General features: G+C 35.4%; 2 protein-coding genes across 3 annotated transcripts in view; one reads left to right on the top strand and one right to left on the bottom strand.

The window, feature by feature from the left end:
- Window positions 1-2,994, top strand: part of LOC149775036 (uncharacterized) — a 79,780-nt gene extending 76,786 nt beyond the window's left edge. Inside the window, exon 11 of one of the 2 annotated variants that reach the window (XM_089943132.1) lies at window positions 235-2,994. In XM_089943132.1, the coding sequence (XP_089799258.1) occupies window positions 235-422 (188 nt within the window). In that variant the 3' untranslated portion in view covers window positions 423-2,994. The remainder of the gene's footprint in view (window positions 1-234) is intronic. The other variant, XM_089943133.1, reaches the window with a different exon arrangement.
- Window positions 2,995-4,001: 1,007 nt separating this feature from the next.
- LOC149775035 (uncharacterized) lies at window positions 4,002-25,891 on the bottom strand. The gene is made up of 11 exons (XM_089943225.1): window positions 25,762-25,891; window positions 25,177-25,284; window positions 20,519-20,645; window positions 15,736-15,908; window positions 13,122-13,261; window positions 12,282-12,482; window positions 10,978-11,052; window positions 10,385-10,541; window positions 8,187-8,249; window positions 7,076-7,363; window positions 4,002-6,649 (listed from the first exon to the last, which is right to left on the bottom strand). The coding sequence occupies exons 1-11, from the start codon at window positions 25,781-25,783 to the stop codon at window positions 6,456-6,458; spliced, it is 1,548 nt and encodes a 515-aa protein (XP_089799351.1). The 5' UTR covers window positions 25,784-25,891; the 3' UTR covers window positions 4,002-6,455.
- Between the last annotated feature and the right edge of the window lie 278 nt (window positions 25,892-26,169).

Below are 26,169 nucleotides of genomic sequence, written 5' to 3'. Positions count from 1 at the left end.
CGGTTTATCCTCGTAGCATAGCATTTGGTATCCGTTCAAAAAGGTGATGGTGGTTTAGCAGAATTTGTTTGAAGGAAACATAGTAGAGAAATGTTTTATTTCGTAACATGAAGAAACATCTAATTCAAATGCACAGGAAATATATCTCCAGCTTGTGTGTAAAACATGAATTTATTTTGCGCATACATTACACGTTCTGTAATTATATCCTGTTTATTATCGTTTCTGTTGTAGATCGCCTCAATCTAGCCTTGAAAATGATACAGAACACTGCTCCTTTTGACATCACCGGCCATCCGACCCTGACCATTAATGCCGGATTCACGCAAGATTTGCCCATCGGCATGATGATTATCGGCCGCCATTTTGACGATGCGAGCGTGCTTCAAGTCGGACACGCATTTGAGAAAGCAAAAATGTGAAGCCAGCTAAAATCTTGCAATATTTTGGGTTCTCTCTCTGCACCATATTTGGCATCCATAAAGTCGAATCTGCATTAACTTGTAATTTTAGGGCTCTACATCGAGAAGCTGGAGTTTTATGGTAATCGCTTTTTGAGTCCATCCGCCAGTCCGTCTGTTCATTTTAATGTAACTAACATAGCTCTGAAACCCTTGCATATAATTGGATGTTGTTTGGTAGGCGAATCGCTAATTATGCGTAGATGTGCCTTTAAAGTTTTCCGTCATTTCAGTTCATAGTTTTACGGAGTACTTGCCCTTTTTCTACAAATATTATATTTTCACTCAGCTAATTTTTCTGAAAAGGATACGTCAGATGTCACGCAACATATTCTGATGCAATTTGCCATGTAAACTGACTCATATTCCTAGACGTACTTTTTGGCGATGAGAATTGACTCAATAGTTTAATAGAGTTGTAGCCCTTGACGATTAATTTCATATTTTCACATGGGATGATTGCAACTGGCATATCTCAGCAACCCTGACATATAATTAGATGCCATTTGGTTACATCTTTTCAGGTTATAATTTTGACGGAGTTATTACAGTTTCTACAACAATATTGCATCTGCACTGAAAATATTCCTCTAGCCGGTCTAATTCAGAACCACTCAACATATTCAGATGCAGATTGCAGTGAACAGTGTCATAGGCATATATGCACCTTTCATGGTGTTTGCCTCGTCAACTTCATTTTGGATAGAGTTATGGCCCTTGACAATTAACTTCGTATCTTCACGTGGGCTGTTGCTTGACACTGGCATACATCTAGAAACACTGAATATATTCAAATACATTTTGGTATGAACATTGTCTTTTAGATTGATACGTGCATTATATTGGTTAATCCACTTAGAATAGTTATGGTCCCTATTTGCTCCTCTTCCTGACCTTGTTTTCAATAAGATTGATGAGACAGACATTGAGTGAGTTTGATTTCCAGCTTTATAGACCGTCATTAACAGCAGATAAAGTCCGTGAATGACCGTATTCCTATTTCGATTTATGCCGCATAACTTTCCGAAGAAAAACTGCATTTCAGTCGAAGCTAAAATCCACTTTTATATTGACGAGATATTTAGTTAGATTAATTTCTAGCGTTGTATGGCAATACTTTGAAGAGTTATGGCCCCTGAATACATATCTACTGCAAGCTTTAGTTTTGCAACATATTTTCTTCTGCACTGCAGATCAAACTGTAGGGAGCGAGGGACTTTCCAATACACGCATAAATACTAGCTCTAGTTATAATACACCTGATGCTTGGTGCCCACTTAATTGATGAAGTTAAGTGCTTAGGCTATAAATTGCTTCTCTTTAGGCTTGTATATTTCCAAGTCGTAACGGAACCGTTAAATTTACAAACTATTCCTTTTTTGGGGTGGGTGGTGGGGTGTTAATGCATATTTCGTCAGTAATAAAAGTTATATTGCCTTCCTTGATTTAATTTCGTCAGACCGTTTTTTGAAAAGTGAATTGTCTTTCCTCGTTAGATTGTCTCAAACGCTTTCAGTAATATAGTGGTAGTCATATGCAACTTGTGTAAATACTCGCATTCATCTATTGGTGTATATAGCGTGCCTTCGTGCATACATACTTATAGAGGGATCTTGCTTACCACACATCTCTAAGAAAGGTTTCCTGTGCACAGAGGACGACATTTAGAACCCTATTTCTTAAGTTTAGTTTTGTATTTTAAGGTCCATAATGAACAAAACTGCGTGGTCTCTGAGTATCCTATATACACAGATTTCACAATAGATGTAGCTGGGTCATGCATCTATTTATATGTCGCTGATTTACAAATGTCGCATTAGTTATCATTATCCATCCGTAGCAGCCAAAATTCAGAAGTTGGACCACGTTTTCCACTTGTTTCTTTTAAAACTGGTTAGATATTCTTCATGCAAATTTTTCACTGAAACGAGAATGATTCCTCCCATCCATTTGACTTTCTAATGTTTATGAAATTTGTCGAAACTGTTTCCTAGATGCGTAGCATACAAATTCCTGTATGCATAATAAAAAGCAGAAGAAAAAAATATTTTATCAAAGAACGTCAGAAACGACTCTCTCTCTTTCTCTCTCTCTCTCTCTCTCTCTCTCTCTCTCTCTCTCTCTCTCTCTATATATATATATATATATATATATATATATATATATATTGACATTACAACGTTCTTATATCACGACCTTCCCATTTTCCATTGCACTCTTTGAATAGTGAACTTTTCGTACTTATCTTGGCCTTCCCATAATCCGTTGCGCTTTGTGCATTTAACATTTCGTACTTGTCACAGCTTTCCCATAATCCATTGCATTCTTTGTATAGTGAACATTTGGTACTTATCACAGTTTTCCCACAATCCATTGCATTCCTTGTATAGTGAACATTTGGTACTTATCACAGCCCAATCTATATAAAACTACCCCATAATTCTTGTTTTATTTGATATACGAAACGATACTTTTGGTATGCATATAATATTAATATACCCTATGCAATAAATATATTCGCTTTTTAAAAGAACAGATTTCGTTGTATGTGTAAAACGACTAAATTCTCCTTTATATTATGGACGGACAAAGATAATGTTATATGCTTCTGTACTTGACGTGTTTTATAAAGTGTCTTAGCAATGCTGACGTTATTCAATATTTACTAGCAAAGAACAGCACCGTGATTAAAAAAATTCCATACATAGATATATTTATGCTGAAAATGAGCAGAGATAATGAGTCAGCCCCTTGCTCGTGAAATAAATCTCAAAGCAAACACAAAGTACAGAAGGGGCTCAACATAATCCAGATGTAGGAAAATCATAAATTCCAGAACTTCTATCAACTCTGAATTAAATAATTTAAAATATTGTTATGTGTTTAATCAGAATCTATCTCATTTTGGACAAGCAGATTTGTCTTTCTTTTTCTTGTCCACAAATTTACATATTCGCTGTTTTGGATAGGCACTTAAATTATATTTACTCTCTCTCTCTCTCTCTCTCTCTCTCTCTCTCTCTCTCACACACACACACACACACACACACACACACAAAGGCATTTACAGGCACTAGCACGTACAAAAATAGGGATTTAAAAAATGCATATGCCATTTTTATAATATTTTAGCGACAACACTAGCCTGTAGTCAGATATTCACGATCTGAAAGTTTGAGTAGGCTTTTCTTTTTTGAAAGTATAACTTACTGTTACTGTATGTTGATATCCACCACCAGGCCCGTAGGGGTAAGAAACACCGGGGCCTTTCCTAGTTCTTGTTCAAACAAAACTTTTCGTTTATAAAATTAAAAAGTGTTGGGATATACCACCGGTTGCACACACTTGTCGGCCCTGTCCACCGCTGTCTGTTGTATTTACCTTCTGCTTTGAAAATATAACATATTAACTAACAAGAAGCGACAAACAGGCGACAGTCTTGATTGACCTTGAAAATATACAACTACATTTCAAAACTAAGTCAAATTAGTTCATTGCACGCTTGGGGGGGGGGATGCAATTGAGAAGAAGAAAAAGATATACACTGAAACAAAATCTTTTATTTCCTTAAGCCTGCATTCACACGAGAAAAAGAACTGTGAAATGGAAAGAAAAATATTTTAAAGTTAGTATGTTTGCACTGCACAATCCAATATTTACAAAATATTAAGCAGGCCACTAACACTGAAGATGAACGATAAACAAACAAGTTAAATATTTCCTCGTCGTCACTCTGCTTAATTGTATCTAGCTCAGATAGAACATAAATATCTTGCCCTCAGGTGTAGTACGTAAAGCTCAGAGATAGTCACGTATGATAACTTTAGCTGTAAGCAGAGATATTACGGACCAAAGAATTAATCGAAAACGAATCACCAAGGTAAATGTTTCCCACACTGATTTCCTGAAAATTATATGGTAAATTTTATTCTTCAACAGAAGTCTCCCAATTTCGCAGACCTAATACTGTTTCAAATTCCTCAGTCGACTTTGATGGTGGATTTTCGTCCTTTATCTAGTAAGCAGCTGAAATTGTTTGATCGTATCACTCTGTTGCGATAAAATGTAACATTGAAGGTGTCTCTCTCGGCTATTTTGTTTCGCTGCTAATTTTTCGTCTGCACGTATAAAATATGCAAGATCGCGGGGCACATAATTACTTGACCGAATTCCTTCGATTAAAGTGCCATTCACTTGGAAAGCGGGGCGATCGTACATATTATTTGTACTCAGGTAACCTCCCGCTCATATATTAAATCCTGCTATCTCGTTGAAACTGTATAATTATGTACCCATCGGGTGCCCTTTTAAATGCCTACGATTGCACCAAAGTTTTCCAAAACACTCATAATTTATTATCAATCACTCCCCGATCTGACCATCTAACAATCAACTGTTTGCTGAACTCATGTTTGAACCGCTAAGGCATGCGTACAGACAGTTCAATTCTAAATTTAATGTCAGTAGATAATAATATGTCGCGGAGAGCAACTATTTTGTCTTCATGTAGTCAGTCGGTCGCTTCGATAAGTCTTTTTTATGACTGAAGCTGCGTTTCTATCCCTTTGGCAATGCTTATTTCATATTATGGTGTATGAAATAACAGGTTGTGCTTAATCTAGGTTTCAATGTCGGGATTCAATAAAAGACGCAGACAGTTCATTTAACAATAACTACGCTGGAGTCTCTGGCTCTAGTACTTATTGCGTATCCCTTGCAAATAAAGTAAAAACAGAAGAAGGCGCTTAAACAAGAACGTTACATGTATCAGCTTGTGATATCAGGAGAAACGAGAGCGCCTACTGGGAAGCTGTTTTAATGACTGTTTTGAAACATTTCCGTCAACCGAACGTTTGATAGTATCTTCGCTAGCTAAGGTTCCGATATATTAGTCCGATCTACATCTTGGCGGATAGATCAGATATTTCTGTACCTCGGCACTGTGAATTTCATTGGATGCGGCCGCAAGCAACCTCATCCAATTAAAATCAAGTTATTTAAATTGTAACACTGTTCCAACATAATATAGACCAGGAGAGCACACAACTTGAATAGGATTCGAAATAAGACATTTTTCACTGCCGGTCCATGATTGCACAAATACATCCTTTCACTCAGATACATCTTTAATGGCTTCTCTCTTGTACGTAGTCATAATTTCGATGTTAAACTTACAAAGTGTCCTTCTTTAAAATCAATTGCCTCTACCATTTTCGGCCGATGTACAAAGCACCGCTATTGGTTAGTTGGCATTACAAACGAAGGGAGACACCTCATGAAATCCAATAGATATCGCTAGGTCAAAGCATTGAAATATCTGATCAGTCCGCCAAGGTGAAGATAGGGCTAATATATTGGAACCTTGGCTAGCGAAGATCGTTTCATCATGATATCAAAATAAAGTTAAGGGCTTGAAAAAAAATGCTGAAGATCTCGAATCAAATTAAGTATTCTTAACCCGATCTTTTCTCTTTAATAAAGATATACTGTATACGAGTAACATAATCAGACAAGTAATTTAAAATAAACAAAATCTATATTTTTAAGTATGAAATGTACAACAATTGAAATAATCAAGACATTTTCCAGGCATTGGAATAAAAGTTAAATTATACACAGACTACAGAAGAGCACATGCTGCAGCGCGAAGTCCTCAGTCAGTATACACATACCGTCAAGAGAAGTCCTCAGTCAGGATACACATAACGTCAAGAGAAGTCCTCAGTCAGGATACACATAACGTCAAGAGAAGTCCTCAGTCAGGATACACATAACGTCAAGAGAAGTCGGCCAAGTTACATTTGTGATTTAGACTATACCTAATTTCATATTCAAAATAAAATGCATCTTTCAAGCATATCGATGCTTAATGGCATTTTTGAATGTAAGAGAACTGATAAGAAAAAAAACATTTCTATAATCATCGATGCTTCTAATGTTTCACTCGAAGTTGTACAGGATGGGACACGTTTTCAACATACCGATTCCACAAAATTATGAATTGAGCAGTTGTTCATATGCATATGCTATCTGCAACACTGATGTTTCATCAAAATGGCTACCCACAATCATCATTCCAACCGGAAGTCCCTCAGGCGAAGTTCCGGCATTGATACTAATTGCTGGGTGACCCGTGCTATTAAAGGGCGCGGTATTGGCCACCATTCCAATTCCGGAAAAAAGTCGATCTGGAAAATAAATATTTACATATTTATTGTTTTGTTATTTTTTTCTTTTGGAAAGAATGGATTCACCTGTGTGACAAAGACAATGAATACTAATGGTGATATGGTCTTAAGGAATAATAATTAAACACGGTCAAAGCTGATTTAATCCGTCTAGGCTCTAGGCGTGGTAACTGCGTAACAATAAAAAAATGCCTTTTAGCAAAGGCATACCTTAAAATACAAAAACACATCTATTTCATTAAAAAATAAAAGAAGAATTACCCACACGTACAAAGGATATACTATTGAACTTTTAGAAATTGTAACCTATAAGGGGCATTATTTGCTCAAATAAATAAATTTATGTGCATCGGTCAACAAAAAGAATCAGTCGATTTAATCCAGAATAAGGCCACAGGAGTAATTTAAGCTAATCTTTGAAAATACCTTTTAATGTGCTACTCATTTTCGGCAAATCAGTTGCCACAAATGGAATGGTTGGCATGAGCAGAACATCGTATTCTTCTAAAACATTGTTGTAGGCTGCAGTTAACATCATATTTAGGTTCTGAGCCATGGCATAGAATTTATTCTGATAATTCTTCTGAATGTAAGCCCCGAATAACATCATGGCCTTGAACGTTTCAGACGCATCTTCAGGTCTGAGGTTAAACCCTCTCGTCAAATTTTCCTGAATTGACAAAGGATAATATCCCTTCCAGTGATACCCAGCGCCTGCAAAAATAATATTATTAACAAACGTTAACGTACAGCGATAATGTTATTATTTCTTTTCGGGGGATCAGTTGAGAATATCTGCCAACGCTCGAACAAAAAAGTGCAGGCTTCGGTGGAACGCTACCGGGATACACTAATTAATGGAATTCCTCCATCACCTTTATCTAACCTTGATGATGGGAATGTACTGTGGAGCTTATAGAATCGTTATTTGTATCAGAAAACTTCCGGTAATTCCATTAATTAACCTTATACCCTGCAAAGTGCATGCATAAAATCCATCGGAACATCATAGTTTCCCTTCTGAAGAAAAATGTGTCTACTTATATAAAAGCGTAGTAGCAGAAATATGTTTAGTTGTCCTGGATAGCTGGGAATAGGAGTTGTCGTCCCTGATACACAATCCAGAAGAGTACTGTATGAGCTAGTTCCATCGTCAGCAAGTCAAAAATGGAACAGAAGAGGAGTACATAATAAATCTTTCTTGGTATAAAATGTAGGACGCATTTTGCTAACTGCCTTAAGTATGTATAGTGTTAAAATCATAACAGTCGATAGATTGATGTTCTCTACTGTCTGAATGCGTTCAAATGTACTTTCAGATAGCGACTTGGCGATAAAGCTGATTACCCGTTCTGAAACGCGGGTAAGAGAGAGAGAGAGAGAACCTAACACACACATTCTGAATCACATATACAAATCATTGTTCTATGCATATCGTTGTAGTGTGCGTTCTTGTATTTTATCACACTGCTTTAGTTTTCTTTTGTATGAATATCTGTGATTGAGATTAAACTAGTAAAAGAGTTTTCAAGCTCACCATTTTCTCTGTAAATGCAGTTAAATCCTCCCTCGGTAATGATAGGAGCCCATATGGTCACGCCTGAAATGATGATAAACATATGTAGATTTCGTTTCTTTGAACTGCTGGATTCGACCTATTGGCACAACGTTTTAAAGAACAGATGTCGTACATGCGGCATGGTGTTGCTATTATCACTGTCATTGATGTCGTGTTGGAATCCCCATGGTTAAAAGTCGGGGGTAAGTTATTGTTGTACCTCAGTCAGTTTGTGATTTCATCTACTGTATTAAATAACTGTATATTCTTGATACATGATCTTTTAAAGAGTTATCAGTACCTTTTCACAAGTGATGCTGGTTTGCAATAGTCACTTATTAACGTTACAGGATGAGAATAATTTTATTTACAAATAGAATTACCCGTTTTTGTGTTTCGGTGATACGACACAGTAATGTACTGGTATTGCTACGCAGGAAGTTATTGGTAATACGACATGGTAATGTATTGTTAATATGACACGGTAATGTATTAGTAATACAACACGGTAATGTAATGGTAATACGACACGGTAATATATTGGTAATACGACATGGTAATGTATTGTTAATATGACACGGTAATGTATTGGTAATACAACACGGTAATGTAATGGTAATACGACACGGTAATGTATTGGTGATACGACGCGGTAATGTATTGGTGATACGACGCGGTAATGTATTGTTAATATGACACGGTAATGTATTGGTAATACAACACGGTAATGTATTGGTGATACGACATGGTAATGTATTGTTAATATGACACGGTAATGTATTGGTGATACGACGCGGTAATGTATTGGTTATACGACGCTGTAATGTATTGGTGTGTATTGGTGATAGCTGTAAACACAGGAAAATCCAGTGGAGAAGCTTCACAAATCCTGGCGCAGACTGTGATACAGATTTCTCATGCATGATCTCAAATAAAATAATAGTTTATGAAGTTTTCTTAATTTGTTTTAACATTCAATGATTTTTTAAAAATAACTTCAAGTATGTCGCAATTGTTTAGCGATATATCTTTGAAATTTACGTGCATTTCGCATATTCTCAAGTCAATTTCGAGGGTTCTCGGGATATATCGTACACAGTGAAATAGCTCTACTTTGAATTAATAGCTTAGCACTGAAAGATTCTGAATAATCGGAACGGCAATGTTTCGATAAGCAATAATTTGTTAGTTGTTTATACTACAAAACAAACGTTCGACTACAATTTTGCCTCTGGAATCCCTAAACATATCCAAATCAAAACTTGGCCAATTCAGTTTTAACTAGGCACATGAGAAAAATAATCATTTAAAATGAATGAAAATTGATCCTAGTATACTTTTATTGTTTCATAATACACAATTCTAGCCAATATAATATGTTTTACAAAGTCAATCTAACCAGGGAGGACAACTTTCATATTCATAACATACATTTAATTTGTGTAGAATTTTTGGAGGGGGTGGGGGTGGTGATGGCGTTGAGTGGGAATATCTATTCCCACGCAGAATAAATTTTGTAGACAATTTTGGATGAACTCTCAGATGCTTTATCTTGATGGAAAACACAAGCTTTCTTACCAAATGATATAATGTTTGCGACCGCACTATCAAAAATATCTAAAATGAGATATGCACCTGCTATTTTCACAACCGAGAGCGTGCCTACAATGCTTACTATATAGAAAGTATAATGTGTATATTCAATTCTTCCTATTCATCCGTTTATATATTAACAATACTCAACGTTACAATGAGACTTTGTTATCTACTTTTACCAGTTAGTTCTGGCGGTACTATTAACATGTAGTGTTGGGTGCATAAATAAAATGATCGGCTTTCTCTCCATCTTTGCTAGCCAATGTGCCGATGTGATAACCCAGTTCATACCTAGGCGGATAAAACATACATTTTAGTGCATTGTCCTAGCGACATTTCAGGAGTTGCCTTTCTTAGTAGGTAATGCCAACTAACCACTAGCATCTTCGAGCGGTGCGTTGTACATCGGCCGAAAATGGTGGAGGCAATTGACTTAAAACGGATACTTTGTAAGTTTAAAATCCAGTGAAATTCACAGACCCGAAACACACAAATATCTGCTCGATGCTGCAAGGTATGGATAGGGTTATCATGTCGGAACCTTGGCTAGCGAAGATTCTTTCTCTCAGAAATAGAATTACCATCTTTGTGTAATGGTATCGACACCTCCTCAACAACTGCCCCTTTACTGGACAGTCGCAAAGCCGTCTTCCTGACAATGTCCTGCACGTTCTGCGTGCAGCACGTAAACCCCTCTGTTACCATGGCGATTTTTTTCCCTTTCATGTCCGTTGATAGCTGAAATAATATCTCACTTTGTTTACTGAAGCAGAATACTAAAAACATACGTGCTGACATAATTAAAACACAATTAAACGCAGATTGGTAAAATATAAATGTATCAATTATATTGAGAACGTTTATGCGACTATATAGATGATCTCTACAAAGCGTACAATTTTCAGTTAATCATCCAACGGTTAAATAAATAAATTTGAATAGATAGCCGGATGCATGTGCGAGGAATGGTAACAGTTCTCATGGACATGTGATTCTATCATTATAAGTATAAATTCTTCTCTATAAACGAAACTAGTTTGTGAATGCCAGGCATTATACATTTTCCTTGATAAGAATTTTACCTTGTGATGCATAATTATACAGTCGACATAATCTGCATTGTTCTTAATGGAATATACATCTTTGTCGTAATACTTTAGTAAATGAACCTCACCGCTTTGGTGTACTCTGGCACTTGAAAGTTACGTGGTTGCCTAGAATCATTGTCTCCGTCCGGTCCCGCAATAACCTAAAAACAGATTAGTCACGTTTGTACCCAAACGTATATCGCAGAAAAGATGGGAGATCAGTCTGTGGACCTTGGTGCTGAATGATCCTTTCATTTATATGACGCTCTGCACAGTCGACGACTAACACTTATTGTATGAATGTTGTCTGATACCGGTACTTGAATTGGTCAGCTGCAATCATCGTACTTTCCCGATGTATGTCAACCAGGTTTTTAAAGCTGTTTAATGACTCTGCATTTTAAAAATCTAATCGTAACGATTTGAAATTGATAGCAAGAAAAGTTAAACTATTATTTTTCTTTCCATTGTTTGCTTTTGTCATTGATTTTACACACTTGTAAGATCTGCCCATATACGTTTCTGCACACGTTTTCCGGCTGTAACACTTCTTTTTATATATTTTATTGATCAGCGACGTATTTTTAAGTTCTATGAAGCCGGGATAGTTTAAAGAATTAGCAATAGTCACCCTGTGCAAAATGTGTCCATGATAGTTTATCCTTCGATTTATACATAGCATCAAATATATCTTCAAAAAGTTAGCTCTCAGTCCTCGAAAATGACGTACGAAGCAACAACACTGCTTAGACGAGAAGCTATTATTTGTTTCTATGCTAGAATATATTAATGTTTCTAGAAGGTTTGTTTGCCAAAATTATGAATCAGACAAATAAATAAAGAAATTAGACAAATAACGTAACCACAACAAAAAACAGTACACTGAATGTGAAATATAACCTTATTTGAAAATTACGAGTGCTTACGTTTCCTGTTAAATTTTGATGCAAGTGATACAAGAGGTGAAAGTGTATCTATTGAAATTATCAAAGTGTACATGCGTTGCTTTTAAGGAATATATGAAGGAAAAAGACGGTTGAAAAAAACTAGCTGAATGTCTCAACTTAATATACGTACCACACAGACATAATTGAAATGCCTCAACTTAATATACTTACCATGACGAAACTAATTCAACTACCTCAACTTAATATACTTACAATGACGAAACTAATTCAAATACATCAACTTAATCTAGATACCATGATAAAAGTAACTGAGATGCCGTAACTTAATATAGGAACTAAGGCAAGATGAACTGCATATATACCAAAGGTATATTAACCCTCTTGAATGTGTCATCAGCATAAGTTTGAAAATACCGCATTATAATAAACTATACACCTTATTGACAATAATGGAAATGGCGAAAGACATCTTTAAATCAAACCTCCAAAAGTAAGGCACAATCATAAACAGTTCTGGCCATAGGCCCGAGATGATCGATCGTTATTTCAATAGGGCATGCTCCGGTGTAGGGAACCAGTCCAAATGTAGGTTTCAATCCCACGATACCACACCAGGAAGCCGGTATTCTAATTGATCCTCCTTGGTCTCCACCAATCGCCATATCGATTTCTCTAGCAGCCACCTTAACAAAAACAAAGAAAAGACTTTTTCACAATTGTGTGTCTAGAGCAAGTTTTCTTTTTATTTGTCGTCAAAATAATACATATCAGATTCGTTCGACATTACTCTATCGGCAGCATAATTTGGCATCAATATAGCAATCGCACAGGTTAAAGGTCATTCTTGTCTGATGCTTTACTCTAAACGTGATTTGAATCTGGTATTGTTTCCGTCTGTACTAACACAATACCAGTTCTCTTTCATGATTATTAAAATATAAGGGAAAAAACATGTATCATGACATCGATGAATCTAGAAAGATAGTCTAAAGTGTGCTCTGATTGGTTCCAAAATATTGTTAAAAAAAAAAAGAAAAAAAGACTATATCCCTTTATTTCTTATATTTCGTTTTTTTTTCTTCAAAATACATTAATTGTTCTCCATATTTTGTGACATCTAGTGTGGCGATTCCTTACTGAATTAATTCTGAACATTCCAAACGAAAAGTAACGAAAATGTACTATCTTTAAGCCATCTTTTTTAAATTTTGAAGAAATGACGGCGGCCAGTCAGACTCAGATGCAATGCAAGGTGCCAGGGAAATGCCAGTTTTAAAGAAATTAGCCACGTTAACGCCAAGTGTCTGGGTACCAAACCCTACCAAGGCTGCACTTCCGGAACTTGAGCCACCACTTGATAGGGTCCTGTCATGAGGATTTAGTGTCGGTCCTGTGACGTTAGTAAAACTGCTGCCAGAACAACAGAGGTCCTCACAATTTGTCTTTCCGACAATATTGCCTCCTAATTAAAAGAGTAATATATATGAATGCCAAAATTTTCTTTCTGAATATTCGTTAAATGTGTTCGATTTGGATTCGTATGTTCTTCGATGTAAACAAAGGTACCAAGTCCTTTCTCTTTTTTGTTTCGTTCGATGTTTATTTAAATCCAAAATTATCCATCAAGCGCCACTGAAAACACCGTAAACTATCTTAGTTTACGGTGTTTTCAGTGGCGCTTGATGGATAAAATAAAATGTCATTTAATTAAATTCAGATATCTTATCTGAATTTAATTAAATGACATTTTATTTTATTGGAACGCATTTTGTTTGGAGATTCAAACTAAAAATCAAATAAATGTACTTCTTATTTTCCCTTATTAACTTCAGCTCATTTCAGTCCTTAATGATGCTTTAGTACTGAAGACGGATGGTAAATAAGATCAGAAACTTTATTAACTGTTCTGGGAATGTAGCCAATTCAATTCAATTTAATTTAAATTAAATATTATATGTTACATGCAGACCTACGGATTTTGTCTTACCAATATATGTCAGACATTTTCGTCCGGACTGACTTTTCGACCGGTTATACAATGATCAGATCGGACATTAGAAGTTTCTGTTTAGCCATAAGAAACCCATATTACAACTTGACTAATTGTATTGACTGAAACACAAAATCGAGTATTGACCTCAACAAATATGTAATATTTACACTGCAATAGGCATGGCATGTCCTTGTGGCTTCTGTTAATATCATAAAATAACCTTTACAAGGAACAGACACCAAGGAACTATGTTGTTTTTCATAAAGACATGGTGGGAAGAAGATAGTAGTAAGCTATATTGTAAATTCATGCTCTTGACCTCTACAACTTAAATGGTTCTGTCGAAAAGGTCATGGGGCCCCGAGTGGCCGAGTGGTCTAAAGCGCTCTCCGTTACGGATCACTGCCATCTCACCTCTGTCTGCGTGAGTTCGAGTCTCAGGCTCGGCTAACATTGATACGTGAGAAAGGCTGACAGTAGCTTCTCGTGGGTCGGTGGTTCTTCCCGGGGTTTTCCAGGGTTCTTCCTCCACCAATTATACTGGCCGCCATGTATAGCCTATCTTGTACTGAAAAATGGCGTTAAATCCTACAACAACAACAACAACAACCAAAAGGTCATGACATCTGGCCACATGACATGAAGCTGATATCAGAATTACTAGCTTTGAATGACATACAGAAAAGGACGATGTCAGATTTAAATATATTGGTTATTCCATAGCTGTGCAATGAGTTCAGAACTTAAATAAAAGATCAACTGCTGAAATATATTAGAGTTAACTTTGCTAGGTATGCGGATCGAGTGATGGATTGTGATGGTGAGTAGCAAATTTTTGCGGGATTGATTACAACTGTTCTTGACGAAACGAATATCCGACAACAGCTATTGACAGAATTTTCGAGTTCTGTTTAACTGTTGCGTAAGATCTGTTTGACTTTGATATAACACCTATTGTACACGATGCACAAACTTGCAGTATTAAATGTAATCATTTCAAGAATATAATGAAAAGAAATGGAGAAATGGCAGTGAGTAATCGAAATTTTCAGAAGTTCGACTTTTACCTTGTGAGTCTGATTTTTGATTTCGCGTGATTTTGAAGGTTTGAAGTTGTTTCATTGTAAACCCATTCACCATCGCATAGTTTACATTTCACCCTGTTTATTTCTTTACAATATGCTGCCACGCTTGCTAGGTTAGCAAAAACGAATATACGAATATAATTTTTGTTCGACTAAGTATTCTGATTGGAAAGTCCGGATATTCGTTTCAGCTCTAATTATAGTGCGCAAAGTTTGTTCTATATTGTAAATATAGAACCATGGCACTCAAGTAAAGACTTAATCACTGCATGTTTACTTTTTAGAGCTTTGCGTATTTATATTGTAACTTCAGCGTTCAAATGAAGTGGCCTTGACAAACATGCCGTCTAGTTCAGTATTATAGGACCGACCCTAATTTCGATAGTCACTAATTTTCGGTTTGCAGTCAATTTTCATGCATTCTGTTTGTCTATAATTTAAAACTTAGATGTAAATGTGATGAGAGTTAAACTAGGTACAATAATAAAAATTATTTTATATTAAATCTAGATTTTGCACTAAATCATTTATAATTTGTTGCATCGATTATCAGGTGACACTGAAGACTGAATTGAATAGTTAATGATCAGTTCAGTCAATGACCACTGACAAGATTTATGAGGAAATGAGTTTCATAAAGGTTAATACTCGAAATCTACTTGCTGCGCTTCGTACTTTGCTTTAAATTAGCCCAGTTTTTATATACCTCCCTAACTGTTACTCTATACAATTAGAAATGTAGACAAGTTTATTGTTACTGATGGAGCGAGGGAGAACGAACGAGGAGTGAAATATACAATATCAACGGTCTCGATATCTGGGTACAAGTTTTTGTAAATAAATACACTACAACTTTACCTGCATCCAATATTCGTGTAACAACGGTTGCATCAAATTCTGGCATATATCCCTCTAGCAATTTGGAACCGTTCATCATGGGTACGCAGGCGACTGCCACGTTGTCCTTGATCCCGAGAGTTTTACCTGCAAGTTTTCCCTGGCTAGCTCCTTTGATGTCACATTTCCAATACCTGTCGAAATATGAAAATGTCTGTCATACAGTTTTAACTTCTTGTACAAAATTATCCGAATAACTAATCAATACCCAGTGCAGAGATACCCACGCCGAGTCATTAGTATTCAATTACCCATATGAATATTTGTAGTATATACACTGAATATTTCATGTTAAAATGGTAGGAAACTTTATTTATTGTAGGGTTCATGCTTATGACCTATCTAAGATTTGTATTGCCACGCCACATTTTATATTAGAAATGCAGCATCAATGCATTCGGACTGTGCACATTTTCATTATATGAGAACGGAAAGCAATATACACATATTCAACGTATACAATCAGCCTTGATCAACACCTTCGGTCTAAAATTAACAAGGACAAGCCAAATCTACAAAGAAATGCCACCGAAATCTCTGCCTAATCCAGGAACCATACGATTCTACACAAGAAGTTTGTGATAAAAACCACAAAGTATCCTGGAGGTAACATGGTTTTTATCTTATCCAGGTAGTCTGAGCTCTGTAAAAGTAACTTGGGTATAATAAACAGACGATCGTCTGTACCAAAACCGGTGTTTTTTTTTCCTCTTACAGCTAGCCTTTTCCAGACATGCTTGAGTGTCTGCATACAAAACGTAACTTGCCTTCTCTGTGTCTTCTTCGATAGATTACTTTCGAATTACAAAAATCAATAAATCGTTTTCTTATATACACAGTTACTCGAATTATGTTGGCTGAATAAATTCAACCTCTGACTCGGTGATCCAGGACCAGTTAAATTTATTTGAGAATCCTAGAAATCTTAGTAGCTAACAGGCACGAATGGTTTCAACCCCTTTCTGGTCAACAGCTGATGGGTTGATTCTAAGAACTAAACTAAACTCTGCATCGGAGGAAACTCATTACACAGTTCAGAATAAGATTAATTGTCAATCACTGTTTTTCTTGCTCATCAGTACGTATCAGTAATTCAGTAATGGAATTAGGATGGTCTTTAATTTTATATTCCTATGTAGACAGGTTTCATGCTTATTGTGTGAATTTAAATGATCGAATCCTACACTACAAAGTTTTAGGGTTTTTCCTATCACTTCCCTACACTGATTTGGGCTTTGTGAACATGAAATAAAGAACTGAATAATAAAATTTAAATGTGAACAATGGACGAAGATGATGGTGGTTTAGCAATTGTACACGTTATGTTCTGATAATGGGAGGGAAATTATATACTTCTCCTTGAGTTAAAGTCGTTGCATCAAAAAGCAAAGGTTCAATGGTATTGGTCTTTTCTTTTGCTTTGCATTTTTTAGTATAATGTCATGTGAACATTCCAAGACACGAACACGCTTGTTCGTTTTTTTCAAACAAGTCATTTTGCAGACATAATGGACGATTTTATCGGCAGCATTATATTTTAACACTACAGATAAAGACTATAATTTCTTGCCGAAGAACGTGATAGATTTGTATTCAATTTAATTGAAATAAGTCTTGTGACTCAACAGTGATAGATTTGTATTCAGTTTCATTGAAATAAGTTTTGTGACTCAACAGTGATAGATTTGTATTCAGTTTCATTGAAATATATAAGTCTTGTGACTCAACAGTGATAGATTTGTATTCAATTTAATTGAAATAAGTCTTGTGACTCAACAGTGATAGATTTGTATTCAGTTTAATTGAAATAAGTCTTGTGACTCAACAGTGATAGATTTGTATTCAGTTTCATTGAAATAAGTCTTGTGACTCAAGAGTGATAGATTTGTATTCAGTTTCATTGAAATAAGTCTTGTGACTCAAGAGTGATAGATTTGAATTCAGTTTCATTGAAATAAGTCTTGTGACTCAACAGTGATAGATTTGTATTCAGTTTAATTGAAATAAGTCTTGTGACTCAACAGTGATAGATTTGTATTCAATTTAATTGAAATAAGACTTGTGACTCAACAGTGATAGATTTGTATTCAATTTAATTCAAATAAGTCTTGTGACTCAAGAGTGATAGATTTGTATTCAATTTAATTGAAATAAGACTTGTGACTCAACAGTGATAGATTTGTATTCAGTTTAATTGAAATAAGACTTGTGACTCAACAGTGATAGATTTGTATTCAATTTAATTGAAATAAGTCTTGTGACTCAACAGTGATAGATTTGTATTCAATTTAATTGAAATAAGACTTGTGACTCAACAGTGATAGATTTGTATTCACTTTAATTGAAATAAGTCTTGTGACTCAACAGTGATAGATTTGTATTCAGTTTAATTGAAATAAGACTTGTGACTCAACAGTGATAGATTTGTATTCAGTTTAATTGAAATAAGTCTTGTGACTCAACTGTGATAGATTTGTATTCAATTTAATTGAAATAAGACTTGTGACTCAACCGTGATAGATTTGTATTCAGTTTAATTGAAATAAGTCTTGTGACTCAACAGTGATAGATTTGTATTCAATTTAATTGAAATAAGACTTGTGACTCAACAGTGATAGATTTGTATTCACTTTAATTGAAATAAGTCTTGTGACTCAACTGTGTTAGATTTGTATTCAATTTAATTGAAATAAGTCTTGTGACTCTAGAGTGATAGATTTGTATTCAGTTTAATTGAAATAAGTCCTGTGACTCAACAGTGTTAGATTTGTTTGACACCAGTCTTATAATTAGGAGTTAAAAGTGGAGAGATTTTTAGTATTGACAGGCATATTATGTAGAGAAAAGAGCGAAGAATAACCTTGAGGGTATTTATACTCGGGTGTCAAGAAACAGAGAACTTACTGCAATGTACTTACATATGGTAACTATAAGGATGCAAATTTATCTCGATGTATGAAGAACACATTATTCTGGGCAAGAGAACAATGAATTACATTTATGGGGACAGGTGCTTGCTAAATTGCTATACTGCAATTATTTCTAATGTCTGTGTCAGGAAAGGAATTGATTCTTAATCAAGCCTTCGTTTACTTAACCGTCAGACAACTAGAAAAGGGAAGGATACCTTCGATTTTATATCGGAACTATCAGATTTGAAATATCCAGATATGTTGTTTGGAATTCTATAAAGGGAGGGGTTCCCACACGAAAGTTTCTTGGGGTTAAATTGCCCTCATCGAAAGAAATCTAGTCAGTCTCCATTTTCACGCAAGAGTGAAAATAAAAGTGAATCCGAGACTGAATTTGGAAGAAATTCTCTCGTAAAACATTGGTCAAACGGACCGGATGTATGGAAAATCAAAGGAAACAATTTTGGCGGTAGAAGCGAACAAAGCTTGAAAGCACAAGGTATTTGCGTCAGTTTCTTGTAATTCGTTGATACCAATATAATGATTTGCTTGCATTTAATTGTTTATATTTGCATGAATTTATTTGTTTAAATTTCATAGATCAATATTCTTGACATACGTAAAACTGTCAGATATCTGAATTCGTACAATTATCTTCTTCATAAGTTTACGAATTGTTTGAATTTATCGCCTTGTTTGTATAGAAATTGGGTATTCTAAGATTTTTATGCATTACTTTCAGTTGATATTAGTTACGAGAATCCGTTTGAATTCACCGATCTTAGATATGATTTTATGTATGCTAAAGACTTGAATGTGTGTATTCGCTGAAAATAACGTAGTTACATTTCATGAATTTCATTCATTCAATTGTGTAATTGAGGCGAGAACGGAACCTTTATGTCTCGTGTAATGTTAATGGGAATCAGTAACGAAATAGCCATTAGGAAGCACATTAATCTTGTGAAACTAGGTTTGCGTATGGTCGGATATGTTTAGCTTGACCAGATAGCCTTAGGTCTGTTCGAATTCCAATAGAAAAATATCTGACATGAGAGGCAAGTAATGATCTATTTCCAGTAGGACAACTGACAGAAGATTTAGGTCACTTCTCTGTTTATTTTGTGAGGGGGAAAAACCCAACGGACGTATCCACGTACCTACTTATCCAAGTATCTACGCACTTACGTATCCTCCTACCCACATAAAGTTTGAGGGCCGAAAGGTGGTGAGTCAGTAGGGAGGTCGGAAAAGAGTAAAAGCGAAAGGACCGAGAACAATCACCATAGTGAAGTCGGAGAGGACCGGAATAAGCAGGTGATGAAGTTGTACAAGGCAATGACTTCAATCGTTCAGTCGACTATATGATGAACTAATTCTATCATTTAAAACAGATCCGCTATTTATATAATTATATTTGTGTTTGAAATTCGGTGAAAGATTTATTTCAAAAAGAAATATATCTTCCTAATGTAATGTATTGTCCCAGTTGTTTATGTAATTGATTCAATTTTTGTTTTTTCATATACGGGGCTTGTGTCATTCTGTTATATATATCGGCTCAGATCTCTATTTATTCCATCTATAAGTTTCACACTTTATTTTAATATTTACTCGATCCAGTCAACAATACCGAGGGTGATCACCCTCTAGATAACGACAGCTAAATAAAGCCGACACCTTGTAAGAAGGTACAACCTCATAATACGACTCGACCAGTAGCAACCGCTATAGTAGTGAAGGAAATTAAATATTGTAGGCGTTTAAATCTTTTTGGCACAGTAATTGAAATCATATTCAGCAATAAGCGCGAAGTTAACATTAATTCTTACCATCCATTAAGTGTATTTTCCTCCAGTGATGGTCTATGCCCAGGTGTTCTGGCATATTTTACCGGAAGAGACGGCCCTACCAAACGGCTAATCCTGTTATAGCTGTGAAGCGTTCCCGTGATATATTCTGACGAAGAAATATCTTAAATTTAGAGTTTTGGCTTAATGTAGATAGAGAAAATCTGCATTGGACATCATATTCTCTCACTGTGTTTGGTGTACGTTTCAGTATCAATCTGAATGATATATTAGATCTTAGCTTAATTCCAACTTAACTAAGATTAAATGAGTCGAGAAAAGGAAATGTAGATGTGTTCCATGCAAGGCTGTTGTTGTAAAGACTACTTACTATCAAAGATGACATGAACATGAATTTTTTGTCACACTTCCAAGACTATCAAATGATGTTATAAAGAAAATCAAGAATATTGCTGACAGATTTGTAGGAAATGAGCTTACTCAAGGTTATAACAGTATGTAGTAGTGTATGCAAAGCGATAAACATGGATTTATTTAATAAGTCCTTACATTTTATTTGAATCGGTTGTTTTTTGAAGACACATTATTCATTGACCGTTCTTTTACTGAGTCCTTCTGTCTTTAGAGACAAACAAGAAAACCTGTTTAGAATTAAATCATTAAGCAATTTGCTGAAATACAAAAGAGACAAAATGTTACTAATGCAAACGAAATTTTACGTTTACAAAATTTGATATCAAGGAAGACTTCTAGCAGATAGTTTATTTATATTTTGCAAAGCGCGATACACAAAAGATTAAACATTTTAGATTTATATCCCGCGAACGAAAAAGTTTGAATTTAAGCAGTTTTGTGAGAAACGACTTTAGACATGCAAATTCTTTATATTATATATTAAAAACAGCCATATTATATAAATGACCAATTCTAACAAAGGATTTTCAAATACCATTGCATTAATATATTCCAGTAAATATTGAACTATTGAAAGATAGTCGATAATTTTGTACATGTGTACTGAGAGGTGAATTTTTCAGATAAAGAGACAGGTACAGGTACAGGAAATGTAGCATCATGTCTTTTGCGGACATAAATACAGTTTCAGATCTGCAAATGATGCTTAAGTTACCCTAGAAACCATAGTTTCAATACAAAATAATTCATCAAATATTGGCAAACAATTAATATCTGGCTAGGATAAGTGTAGTGATTATTAAACTATGTTCTTTTGGTGAATTAGAACATGAAACAATTATATATATATATATATATATATATATATATATATATATATATATATATATATATATATATATATATATATTGTAAAATACTTAACATATAAGTAACGTATAATGAGTGGAACTTTAAACATTGTTGTTGTTGTTGTTGTATGGTTTAACGCCATTTTTCAGCACACGATAGGCTATACATGGCGGCCAGTATTAATGGTGGAGGAAGAACCCAGAAATGCCCGGAAAGAACCACCGACCCACGAGAAGCTACTGGCAAGCTTTCTCACACATCCACATTAGCCGAATCCGAGACTCGAACCCACGCAGACATCACTCGATCCGCATACCTAGCAAAGTTAACTCTAATATATTTCAGCAATTGATCTTTTATTTAAGTTCTGAACTCATTGCACAGCTATGGAATAACCAATATATTTAAATCTGACATCGTCCTTTTCTGTATGTCATTCAAAGCCAGTAATGCTGATATCAGCTTCATGTCATGTGGCCAGATGTCATGACCTTTTGGTTGTTGTTGTTGTTGTTATTGTAGGATTTAACGCCATTTTTCAGTACAAGATAGGCTATACATGGCGGCCAGTATAATTGGTGGAGGAAGAACCCTGGAAAACCCCGGGAAGAACCACCGACCCACGAGAAGCTACTGGCAAGCTTTCTCACATATCCACATTAGCCGAATCCGAGACTCGAACCCACGCAGACAGAGGTGAGATGGCAGTGATCCGTAACGGTGACCGCTTTAGACCACTCGGCCACTCGGGGCCCCTTTAAACATTGAATCTGTCAGTGAAGGAATGTGTTGTTATTATTATAAGACAAATCATTAACTATCTAATCTGAATAAGATCCATGACTCATTTTGTAAAATGTGGAACGATTGATTGCGATTAATTGAATAATTGGTCACATTATGAAACTGTGTGCTTCTAACGGTATGTATGTATGTATGTATGTATGTGCAGTGTAACTTTCTCTCTCTTTACAAATATATATATTATGTAAGCTGCATCATTGATATACCTACCACGAGATGTAAAATGTTTCATTAAAAAGAAACGATGGTTTTAATGAAAAATGTATGCAACGAGTGGTACATCAAAGATACAACGTACCTACTATGCAAATATTTTATTTGTATCACATAAAATACACATACTTGCATTTCCAACGGAGTTAAGAGTTACTACAGGCAACTGTGTATTGATTGAAGTGAATGAACTCTTTACATCTCTTGTCAGTGTGCCCGCTACAAAATGTAATTCTTTACCTTTTGCGGCTATTCACAATCCTCTTTGCTAGTTCAAAAGTTGCTTCGTTTCTTTTTAGATGTTTTATTTTCATTCATAATGAGTACAAGTTAAGACACAATTATTATTTAAAGATGAAAGATTGATTGTTGAAATGAAGAAAGTAGAGCACTACAAACACAGGGTTAGCATCTTGAACACTGAACGCACATCCATTCTCTTAGCGGGAATATAAACAAAGGGAAATGACGAACCAACAAGAGGTAATTCAAATATGTAAACATATGTACAGCTGATATAAGTCCATTATTATGCTTTAGTTAAGATAGCTACCGGCTATAAAGTTGTTTTTATCCTTCATCTCTCTCCTTCCTCCTTTCGTTGGTCCTTTTAACTGTAACTTGTACCGTAATTAACATATTTCTCCCTTACCTTGCTAAGATTGTCGAGATCGAGATCGAGAGAGAGAGAGAGAGAGAAATGTGGTGAGGGGGTTTAAGAGACTTACCATAAGGGTACTTTTTTTATTGTTCGTCTCTGTTCCTCTGTCTGCTGCCTGACTAACTAACACAGTGAGAGACAAAGAAGGGGTTGGAGTGGGAATGTGGTCTTCGGATAATTTAATATTTACAAAGAATCCGCTTTTCGAACCTTATGATAGTTGGGTTTTTTTTATACACAAGAAACTAATAAACAAAAGATGAAATAGGTTACAGTATGTATGTGCCTCTTAATGAATACGTTTACCTACAGTCTGATATTATTTTTCTCGATTCGTTTCATAAAGTTTTGAGTTCAAAACGAGTCTAACTAAGCCCAGGTCACACGTTCTATGTAGGCAATGGGTTGTTTAAAGACTATCGGTGCTAATGATATGGAGGAATGGGAACTAGTCTAAATATGGATGAACATAAAATATATAAATGGGTTTGGTTGGAGACAAGATAGGCTGAAAATGAGAGTAAATTTTTTGTTTTTTTTAAGAAGATTCTTTTAAGGTTTTATCATAGTTGTAAATAAAAAATGCACAAACAATTTTTTATCGTTTGAATTTCAGTTCTTTTACAGGCTTGAGTTTGGAAAACTCATTACAGAAATTTGCACCTGTCTCTTTGGTACGGAACTGAAAACGTGTTTCAAATACACCTATCACCAGAAAATGCCGCGACTCGTATTGTTTTCTCTACAGAGAAACTTGATAAATATATGCTTGATCATGGGCATTCAGAAATGTCAAGTCATTAAATTGCTAACATCGTGATATTACTATAGGTTTACTATGGGACCTGAATTAGTACCGCGAGTCCGTAACGTCCGTAACTATATTACTGTTGTATATGCCTAACTGTGGATTACATAACTTGGGTTGGATAATCCCACTGCCACAATGATGCAAACGTGGCAAAAAAAAGTGTCACCTCCAGAAAGTGCACTCTTAGACAGCTGCATAACCCTCCATCTTTCCTATAAATTGATTTACGTGCAGAATGGGAGGAATTTGACAAATATCTAGAATAAAAAGACCGGAATGATTACTTGCCTTGATGTAGTAGAAGGCCGATGATGTTATAAGATAGCACGCGGCAGGCATCAACAATATACTGATTAAAGCTACAAGGATGCGCATCGCAGCCACCACGTACAGTCGGGTTCTTTTAAAATTATTTATGTTTGGATTTCAATCCAAGAGAACAGAAATAAAGCGAGATCCAGTCAACATGCTTGCGTACTAAAGCACTGAGACTATTTACTTTTTTTTAGATAACCCAGTGGTCAAAACAGCTTTACGGCAGCGATTTATTCGTAAAAATAGATGATGTGAGGAGCGTAATGACACTGGAGATCAAGTTATATGTAACAAAAATGACATACTAACGTGTTGCAAGGTAGCAATCGAAGTATCTCAATGTATTGCAGTCATTTGACTATATAATTATGCGGCTTCATAAAATAAAATTAAAACTTATCGTCATTTGAGATTAAAATCTGTCATCTGTACTCATTTCAAATGTGATTTATTGAATTCGTTGAACAATTAAATCTTCAAGACTTGGAAAATATGAACATAACTCGACTCGTGTCATAAATTTCATTGGAAACAATCACTCGTGTAACTCTCATATTTGGCATTACCACGATAACGTGTCATGTGTAAGCAAATAATTTATCTAAGTACCTTGATAAACATTTAGGTCGTCGTCTGTACACTGCAGTCCCATGGACTGTGATAATTCACGCACCTGCTCCAAGCCAGGTGGCCTGACCGCTGGTACACGGTACAAATCTACAAGGAATAATACACAATAACATAAAATATTATTCCTTATATAGAAACTGTATAAATACCAGAGGGTAAAGAATGGTGGATATATTTCAATTACATGTCGTCCCCTTGTACCGTGTCATCGCAATTAAACCTGTTGACAAATACATTTAACTGACGGGTGCACTTTATTTGTAAATCAGCTTCAACTGTCAAATAAGTAAATGCTTTTCAAATTTAAGTCACTTATCAGCTCCCGACATGTCTGCACTTTGTAACACTTCTCCATTTACCCATTTATCCATTTGTTCAGCCAACAAACCAGGAGTTATATATGTCTCCGTTTATTGTACTTGTTTCCATCTATTCGTGTGCCTTCAAGCCTGTGTATCAATATGTTCTCTTTTCACTTCTACTTTACATATTATGTCAAAACGAACTGGAGAGAGAGAGAGAGAGAGAGAGAGAGAGACAGCGAGAGACAGAGAGAGAGAGTACCTGTTTCGTGTCCTGAGGCCATTGAGTTAGTTGTTAACTGATATCAGCGAAGGTCTGTATTTGATTAATGTTTGCAAGGCACCTTGAATATTAAATAACCCTAGGTGTGGAGTGAGCCTAAAAATAGATATTGAGATTAAAATATGGACTACTTGTACGAAAGAAATACGGCCGCAAATAACATTGGTGAGTAAATTGTAGCATTATTCTTGCAGTGAATTTTCTGTGTGAACATTTTCCTACATATTGAAGCAAATAGTTTGCAGAGTTGTTACTGTTTTTATGCATGGTGTTGCCAGTATGTATGTCAGTAATATATTAATTGTTGTGTTTCTCTTTATCTGAACATTTCAACTTCTCAATACACATGATACAAAATTATTAACCATCTTTCCATAGTTTAATATG

Source organism: Sinohyriopsis cumingii, chromosome 19 (genome assembly GCF_028554795.1).
Source record: "Sinohyriopsis cumingii isolate HCF-2022 chromosome 19, ASM2855479v2, whole genome shotgun sequence".
NCBI lineage: Eukaryota > Metazoa > Mollusca > Bivalvia > Unionida > Unionidae > Sinohyriopsis > Sinohyriopsis cumingii.
This window is presented reverse-complemented; position numbering and strand designations above follow the sequence as displayed.

Excerpts from the sequence above, each read along its gene's own strand:
- LOC149775035 (XM_089943225.1), bottom strand. The coding sequence starts at position 25,783 with ATGGCCTCAGGACACGAAACAG. Across the intron at positions 15,909-20,518 it reads GAAAATACACTTAATGGATG|GTATTGGAAATGTGACATCA; the intron begins GTAAGAATTAAT and ends ATATTTCGACAG. Across the intron at positions 11,053-12,281 it reads ATTGTGCCTTACTTTTGGAG|GTTATTGCGGGACCGGACGG; the intron begins GTTTGATTTAAA and ends ATCTGTTTTTAG.